At 41.3% G+C, this 9,188-nt stretch overlaps 1 protein-coding gene across 1 annotated transcript; it reads right to left on the reverse strand.

Moving 5' to 3' along the window:
- Positions 1–113: 113 nt before the first annotated feature.
- Positions 114–6,008, reverse strand: adck2 (aarF domain containing kinase 2). Its single transcript, XM_034084536.2, has 8 exons — positions 4,597–6,008; positions 4,366–4,512; positions 4,110–4,238; positions 3,760–3,855; positions 3,343–3,621; positions 1,447–1,575; positions 1,253–1,306; positions 114–914 (listed from the first exon to the last, which is right to left on the reverse strand). Exons 1-8 carry the CDS (start codon positions 5,461–5,463, stop codon positions 774–776), a joined length of 1,842 nt encoding a protein of 613 aa, XP_033940427.1. The 5' UTR covers positions 5,464–6,008; the 3' UTR covers positions 114–773.
- Between the last annotated feature and the right edge of the window lie 3,180 nt (positions 6,009–9,188).

Raw genomic sequence — 9,188 nt, forward strand, 5'->3', positions numbered from 1 at the left:
TTGAAGCAGCACCAGTCACTAAAAGGTGAGAGAACCTTCACTTGGTAACAATTTTTATTGAAATGCATTATTCAAGTGTTCCCACTATTTTAATGGAAAGTTAGAAGAGATGGTTCAGTTGTGTGCACACTTAGTCTAACCTTCACTTCATCAATGGAACAGTATAGTGATTCACACAAGAGCAAATATGGCCCATTAGACAACATTATCTCGGATGCAATAAAATACAGAGCAATAAGACATCTTGAGATCAATATTAGCCATTGAAAAGTTAAACATGCATTGGAGAGCAACAAGGGACAGTCACAGTAATGTTCCTCTTATATCTTAAATCCCTACAAATGGCCTCTGATGCAATCTATGTCCGAGTCCATTAGCACTCAATAAACACGAGATTGCTTTATGTAAAGCACACACTCTCCTTCATTAGGCTCAGTTAGAGGCGCCTGGAAGATTCTTTTCCTCTAAATTAAATGATAGCACAAACACGGTAGATGATGAAACGCATGAGAAGCAGAGATCAAAGTGGGAATACAACAAATGAAAAATGAGGTATTTAGGGCACTGCTAAAATGTAGTGAAGAAACTGTGTTTTTGGCCCCACAGTGGCCAAAAACACATCTTGTTAGCTTGAATACAACCACCACTATATCGAGAACACAGCACACACATGCACTCCATCTATAGATCTACTATATGTATGAAATATATAGAGTGTAGGTGCGTTGTGTTGTTACAGATGCCCAGTGTGCTTAATCTCTTGTGTGTGTATGTCAGAGCCTTGAGGTATAGTTTTTTAGCAGCAGAGGTTTGACAATATCCAGGATGTCCAAGTTTGGATCCAGTGTCCTGCCGAGACCCTCCAGCACCATGATGGCAAACACAACGGAGGCAAAGTTACTCTCCAGCTTCACCTAGAAAAACAATCAACATCGAGTTTAATAGCTGATCAAACACCTTTCTGCAACAAAGCTGGTACGTGTATTAAACCAGCTCAAATGACACGTGTACAAAGATAGTTTTGAAGACCTTGAAGTATAGGATTATTTCTTTAAAGACTTGTATTCATAGATTTCTCAGTAGAGAAAATAAAACCAAATATTCATTGACAGTATAATTATGTTTTAAACTACATTGCCACGTCCCATCAGGGATTCAAATTATGTTTCCTCCCCTGATTGACAGTTGGCAACATTTAAAGCTACAGTAGTAGTTTTTTTTAACATAAATATGTAACCTCCTGATATTTTACCTTGTGCTTGATGAGTACACCAAAGACTCTGGACAGCAATTCCCCCACTTGGAACTATAAACACAGCAAACAAAACGCATCATGAGAAATCTTTAGTGACTGTTATTCCCCAACACAAAACCAACCAACACCATAAACTATGTGTGCATAGGAATAAGTATAACACTGAGATATTTGCAATTCCAGGTAAGTACCTTTCCCAGGGAGAGGCTTTTGCTGAGAGCATTGTCCACCAGCTGGGCCATCTCCTTCTTAAACTGCGGCACATCTTGGCAATCATTGGCCCGAGCGTGATTCAGGAGCAACTCTGCCACTCGCTCGCCCTGAGAAAAGGAAATCCAAAACCATGGCAACAGTTAGTCAAAGCTGGAGGTTTTATGTGACCTACAGATTACATACATTTCTTGTTAGCCATTTAAAAAAAGGTCATTAAGGGCTAATATAAGTACACTGCTTGAAACCCATCTTCTACATCAGGGCTGTGCAAACTAAATTGATAAGAAAAAAGCCCAACAACTTATTAACATACCAACCTTTGAATATACCCTTCCTATTTCCTCTTATGATAAGCAATCCAAGGCTTCTGTTTTAAGGAATGAGCTGCTAACAAAATAAACAAAACCCTATGGAAAGCTGTGACGTCGGCTGATCAAGCATAATTTACTTAAATTTGATTGATTTTTCTAACTTATAACTTCACTTATGAGGCAATAAACCTGACCTCTAGTGCAGTGGTTCTCAACTGGTGGGCCGCGACCCATTTCGAGTAGGTGAAAAAAGAAAATGATAACTGTTTTCTTTTCCAAAAAAAGTCAAACTTTTATTTTGAAAGCCCGATTTTCTAATGCTGCGCATGCAGTAGGCGTTGGACTGGAAATGCCGGAGAACATCAACGGTTTTGAAAACTTCAGTGACGAGAGGCGAGGCAAGGCAAGGCAAGGCAAGGCAAGGCAAGGCAAGGCAAGGCAAGGCAAGTTTATTTATATAGCACTTTTCAACGCAAGGCAATTCAAAGTGCTTTACAAAAAATGAAAGACCTTAAGCATTAAAAAAGAAAAGCTAATAAAATAAACATTAAAAGGAAAAATACATGGATAAAAGTTACAGTGCAGTTTAAGATATGAATAGTTCAATTAAAAGCAGCGACAAAAAGAAAAGTCTTCAGCCTGGATTTAAAAGTAGTAAGAGTTGCAGCGGACCTGCAGGTTTCTGGGAGTTTGTTCCAGATATTTGGTAGTGATAATCTTCTCTTTTTTTGAGTCTTCTGGTCAATCAGAATCAAGATAACGGCATGGTTTTGTTGCCGGAAGTCCCGACGGAGAATAACTTTTCGCTAGAACTACTCGTTACACATCCATGGGTACATATTCAGATAAAAATGAACACGTAATGAAATACGACTCCCCGTTTGATGATTGACAGGCCACAGAACAATGGGAGCTATCTACCCTTACCCACAATTTAATGTATTTCACACAGATATCTCCTCTTTGCTCTTCTCTCTGTGAGGAGCAGCAAGTTCAGCTGTCAGAACAAAAATCAAAAATGAACTATTATTAAATATGTCTGGTAATAGATGTATTTATTTTCTTCTCAGAGTGTACCAGAATGCGTATTTATGTTAGTATTACAAAAAATCTCCTGAGAATCCCCCCAGACCCCCCTGCTGGGGTTGGGTTTACAGCATGACACGTTTTCACGTATGATGAATTTGCAGGATTGGCGCCATGTCTGCCTTTTTATTGAATGAATACAAGTCAAGTGCGCCTTTTTTTGTTATACAGTTCAACTTTGATTCTAGAAACGTATTGACCTTCATCAGATTACACTTTCTTTAAAAGCATACTTTAGTTCTGTGAAGGGATATAAGGATATATGCACTGTACTTCACTTTAATTACAATTGTATGCAGATTTTGGTTCAAAATGGGGGTGGGTCGCGATTTATTGACAAGGAAAAAAGTGGGTCCCGAGGCCCGACCAGTTGAGAACCATGCTCTAGTGTTTGGACCCCCCTGTTCTACATGATATGCAATCATTTTTATCATAGACTTTCCTTATATCATAGACTTTCAGCATGAACCTCATTACCTGATGCAGCACCACAGCAGTGAACACAGCCTTAAGGTTGGCCAGGTCGTGCTCGCTGAGGTGGGCTACGATGCCGGCGTCCAGCAGCACCAGCTGCAGAGGACAGGGCTCCGGTCTAATGCTGACCACCACCGTGTCCCACAGGTCAGTGAGGGTGGTCTTACCCTGAGCTTCCCCTGAGACCCCAGCCCCGTCAGAGGAACCAGGAAGAGGCCCGGAGCAGTGGACCAGAATGTTCCCCGGGTGGAGATCACCGTGGACAAAGTTGTCAACAAAAACCTGGAAAACAGACATATAGATGGAGACAATAAGCAAACATACAATCTAAAAGATCCTAATCACATTCACACAAGTCATGAAATAAGAGTAATGGTAAAAAGAACATGCAACAGATATCCTGCAGGTGACATTTCTCACCATCTTCAGCATGGTCTCTATTCCCATTCTGGCGATTCTCTGCTTCACCTCCTTAGGAATGTCAGGTCTCAGGTAGTTGGATATGGGCTCGCTCTCCTGAAAAACATGTTGAAAATAAACAGAACAACAATTATGTACATAATTATTTCAACCACAGTTATTCTATGTTTCCTGAAAATCTGACATTTTGTCAATTGTTGTTGAGTTATTTAAAGAAAGACTATCTTTCATTAGTTGTAGATGTTTGCTTTTGATATTCTGATGTGTTACATTGCACATTTGGAGCTCAAACTACCACTCAATCATGTTTGTCAGTGTTTTGTATACATTTTGAATCCGTCTGTACTCACCTCAAAAGTCTCCACTAAAATAGACCTGGTAACAAATGGTCGTAACGTAGTTGGGAATTTGACATAATCCACATTGCGGAAATTCTCCTGGAAACGCTCTATGTTCTTGGCCTCAAAGCGGAGATCAATCTGAAAAAAGGGTGTATTTCTTTAAGTATCACAAAAGAGTAGACAAATAGGCTCATATGTGCAATTAAAGAAATAAGGTTTTTGAAAATTCTGTATATTTTAAATGTAGGGATCTGAATATTCCCACCTGTTTTGTCATGAGCTGCTCAAACTCCTCTACTATCTCACATAGACTGAGCCACTTGAGTCCAGGCAGGCAGTGCAGGAGCCAACTGCCTATTTTCATCAGCAGGATGTCCATTTCCACCTGCCTCCTGACGCCCGGATGAATCACCTGTACAACCCCACGACAAACGGTTACTGAAGGCATGATTCTGGCATGACTCCATTGATGCTGTTTTGTGATTTTAACACTCACCTTGATAGCCACAGGTATCAGATGGCCCTTCTCTGTGCTGCTGTCCTCAAAGCGACCTTTCTCCTCATAGCCCTCCTCCTCCTTGCCCTCTCTCCAGAGCTGTCGCAGGGCCCTTGCGACTCCTCCCAGCCCAGGGATCTCCCATGCCTCCAGCAGGTCTTCTTTCTCCATCTCCTCCACCAACAACTGGAAGGCTGGATCCTCCACCTGGTCTGTCCTGGCCCAGCCTCTGTACACCTGAGCCACACACCCTGAACCCACCGGCTCTTTGCTGTCAAACATTAAAACTCTCCTCCAGCCCTCCCCAAAGGCCCTCCGGAGACACTGCTTGGTGTGGCTCCAGGAGTGAGGGCGCACCTTTACATGAAGCGTGGAGAAGCGCTCACAAAACTCCTGAGGGAAGATGTCCCGTCTGGTGCTGGCCCACTGCCCCAGCTTGATGAAAGTAGGACCAGATGTTTCAGTGACCCACAGAAGAGCCCCCAGCCAGCAAGACGCCCAGCGAGTGGACACCAGAGTCAGGGGCGAGAGGAGGAGCAGGGGGCCAAATTTGAGGAGGAGGACTAATGCACGAAGGCTAAGGCGAAGAAAAAATATGAATTTGTGCACTTCGACTTTAGCGAGGGATTTCTTGCCTGCGGTTGGATGTGGAAGAATGGCTTCCTGGCATCTGGCTGCACAGGGTGATGCATTGACTGCACCCCAACATAGCAACGTCACCTTGGGTATCTGCGACAGTATCTGCCCTCTTTTTACAAAATATGTCCTGGAGCTATGGATGAGCCTGGTTCTGGTAAAGCACCCTGCTTTATGGAAACTGTACCTCAGGTTGAGAAGGATTGCTCTTGCTCCAAAGTAGGTCATCATGTCAAAGGGCTGTCAGATCAGTCCAAAGGCGACTTGTCTATTCTGAATCACCTATCTGTAAAATCATCAGTTAAATATGACCAGCGAAAATCATAAATGCAGTCTACATGTCAACTTCTTTAATGGCAGAAATCCACCTTCAGAGTGTAATGCTACATTGAAGTTGCTAACGCTACAATAATGTTTTACTACAAATTATTTTTCCTTTAAACGGAAGGGAACTGCATTGTTTTGGCTTTCGATAAGTGTCATGGTTCATCTGTCTCTACTGTAGCAGAAGTTTTATCAGCTATAAACATGAAGCATCATTGATATCACCTCAGAGCATGGCTGCAGTCGAAGGTTGCGTTCGGATAATCCAAAAATCAGTTCCTAACGTCTAGGGCCCCGTCTCAGGTCGGTTAAATGAAATCCTTGCTTCCCTCACTTGCGTTGTTTCCCTGCGTCTAGTCCCTCCCACGAGGGAAGCATGGAGGGACGCAAGGAAACCACGAGAAGCATGGAAATTAGTTTTAAGAGCAATGGGACGTCCTTTCCTCCGGAGCGTCGCGTGAAGCGACGTCCGTTTGTGATGACGCTGCACAGCTGACCGTCTGACAGCAGCCAGCTCTGTCCCGGTTATTTCCACACACCCCCCCCGCCTCTGTTAGTACACATTTACTGACACAAACATTTGTATCATCTGTTGCAGACAACAATAAATAAAATAAAATAACTCATTCTCAAAAAAGATAAACGCCATTCTTAAAATGTATAAACGAACAATAGTTTGATTAATATTGATTAGAGTGCACAAAAGAAATAAAATAATTGAGAGAAGAAAAAGAGATATATTATCTATCAAAACCCAGTTAGATTAACATTCATTGGATTGCACACTTTGTTTGTTTGTGTGGATATGTAGCACATTAACATTGTAATAGCACGTAATGACTGACTGAATGGAAATGACAATAAATGAAAATGTCAAACGAAAAAAGCGATCATGAAAATGTTTCCAACAAATGAATAAAATGATTTTTGAACACTTTGTTGTTCAGATATATCACATATTTGTAACTAAATGATACATGAATTGAAACAAAACACGGTATAAACTGAGGAGTGACTCTCGTGAGTTTCATTTATTTTCTTCACTCCGCGGGAAACTGCTCTCATGTCAAGAAGCATGAGATCAGTGCATGCACTGCATCGTCCAATCAGTGAGCGATACACAGTAAGGGGGCGGGGCGAGTATCTGAGGATTTAATCGGAGGATGGACTGGTGGTTCCTCGATTATCGCTCCTCGATCCTCGGTCCTCCGGCAGAAATAAGACCCATGGGACGGTACTCAAGATGGCGCAGACAAATCAACTTCCGGTGAGACTGAGGACCGAGGAGCGAGGAGCGAGGAAAAGAAAATAGTCAAACTGAGACAGGGCCTAGGTCTAACCCTATCGTCTATTCCTTGAGCTCTGAGTGAAACGTCACAGGGTTAAGGGATAGTGGATAGGAGAATTCAAAAGGATTTAGGAGAAGAGATCAGGGGCGGTTCTAGGGGGGGGCAGGGGGGGCCAGTGCCCCCCTAACACTGGCCTCTGACCCCCCTGTGGCCCCCCTAAAAATGAAAAGTGGAAAAAATGATGATTTATTACCAGTGTTGGGCAAGTTACTTTTAAAAAGTAACTAGTAATAGTTATAGTTACTGCTCTCATAAAAGTAACAAGTTACTTTACTTTAAAAATAATAACAATAAAAAAAAAGTGTTTGTGTTGTTCTGTGGCACAGTAAGAGAAAAGACAACTCCTCATCATTGTAGCATAATGGAAACATTAACATTATGGATAGATTACCGGCCCTCAAGCGAGTACTGCAAGACATAGCCCAAGAACGCAATGGTGAGAGATCTATTGAGGCACGTGGTCTGCTGGCACAGTTAGATCTAGAATTCATTGTGCATCTTGTAACACTCCATAAAGTGTTAGGAGACAACTCTGTTTTCATTTGCTCAGTTGTATGATGCAAATATTGAGGACTTGGGGCATGAGCTACATCAGTTCAGCAGAATTTTAGATAGGAAAATAAAGACTGGGATGCAGAGACCTGATAGTACAGTGGAGTTTGTTCAGTTCATTGAGCCTTATAAAGAAGTGTTTTTTGAGCTCTTCCGACTCTGCAAAATAGCAGTCGCAATCCCAGTCAGTTCTGCTTCCTGTGAGCGTAGCTACATTAAAGCTGGTCAAAACTTTTCTCAGATCCACCATAACTGATGAGAGACTGAGCAATCTGGGTCTGCTTAGTATTGAGTCAAGGAGGTCAAAGGCTTTGAATCTTGACTTATTTGTTGATCGGTTTGCCAAAAATCACAAAGACCGCAGGATTTTGTTGCTGTAATGTGACATTTTGGGAAGGAAACTACAGCCTGGGATGCACCCTTATGTAAAGTAGAGATGTAACTGTTCATTGCCTTTATTTTTATATGTAAATCTGTGTGTTTTCCAGATATCACGTTTATTAGAAATGTGACGGAATAGACGAAACTGATTAGTGCGCATTCTGTATTCAGTCTTCATATTTGTTAAATAGCCTACGTGTCTGTGCTTATGGGAAATAATACATCTGAAATCTATGTTTTCTATCTATATTCATGTATTTTATTTCATTTAAAGTCAACATTTAAGATTTGTAGACTTTTACATTAAATCCTTTTCTGTGGATTTAAAAATGTATATTTTCTGGTACTCTTGTTGCGTAAACTTGTTGATCGGTTTGCCAAAAACCGCAGGATTTTGTTGCTGTAATGTGAGATTTTGGGAAGGACACAACAGCCTGGGATGCAGACACCCTTATGTAAAGTAGAGATGTAACTGTTCATTGCCTTTATTTTTATATAAATATGATATGGTGTTAGTGCAAAAAATGTACTATAACTTAAGCTGAAGCTAACAGTAATAACTATAAGATATATCTGAAATAAATAAGTGTACTGAAACAAATACCAATAACTGTATTGCATTGTTTTCTTATGCCCAATTACTTCATACTGTCTAGTTCTCTTTTTCGTCCTGCATTTATTGTGCCCCCCTCAGAAAATAACTGTCCCCCCAGTGGCCCCCCCAGTCAAATTGGTCTAGAACCGCCACTGGAAGAGACTGAGGTACTTTAGAGAATCCGACTGTACTTTCACTATCCGACGTGTTTATGATGCGCCAGTGGACGGCATAAATGTGCGTCTGCTGCTGTGGGGAAGCTATGGAAACTACAGTTTTCTATACAGCGGACTACAACATGGATGTATAAGTGGGAAATGAAATAAAAAAGGAAAGTGAAACTTGCTCATCACCCTCTCCCTCCGGTCCACATTAATACAAATGATCCCAAAGATTGTATGAACTATGAAAAGATCTTAAAATCATTACAAATGTATTTATTATAAACGTTAGTCCTTAACATCTATCACTGTGTACATCACCATTCAAACATCTTTTAAAAGTTGAACAAACCCCACACAGCTCAAATGTTGACTTTATTTGATAATTTCAGTAAAAACTAACGTTCATATTTCTCTTTTTGATTATAATACTGATGAACGCTCAAAACAAGTTGCCACCTACGTTTTAAAAAGCTTAATAAGCACCGTAACTTTCATGATATAATTTCTCGGTCATAATCGGTTGTTTCCGTGAATGGCCAGACTGTTGTGTGACGGGCAATGCTTGCGGCCGCAAGGCATTGTGGGGCAGCA

This window comes from Pseudochaenichthys georgianus, chromosome 6, assembly GCF_902827115.2.
Source record: "Pseudochaenichthys georgianus chromosome 6, fPseGeo1.2, whole genome shotgun sequence".
NCBI classification, from domain to species: domain Eukaryota; kingdom Metazoa; phylum Chordata; class Actinopteri; order Perciformes; family Channichthyidae; genus Pseudochaenichthys; species Pseudochaenichthys georgianus.

Bases quoted from the DNA above. Each gene is read 5' to 3' on its own strand.
- adck2 (XM_034084536.2), bottom strand. From the start codon at position 5,463: ATGATGACCTACTTTGGAGCAAGAGCAATCCTTCTCAACCTGAGGTAC. The intron at 3,622-3,759 runs GTGAGAAATGTC...TCTGTTTTCCAG, and splicing joins TAGAGACCATGCTGAAGATG to GTTTTTGTTGACAACTTTGT. The intron at 1,307-1,446 runs GTACTTACCTGG...CTGTGTTTATAG, and splicing joins AAAGCCTCTCCCTGGGAAAG to TTCCAAGTGGGGGAATTGCT.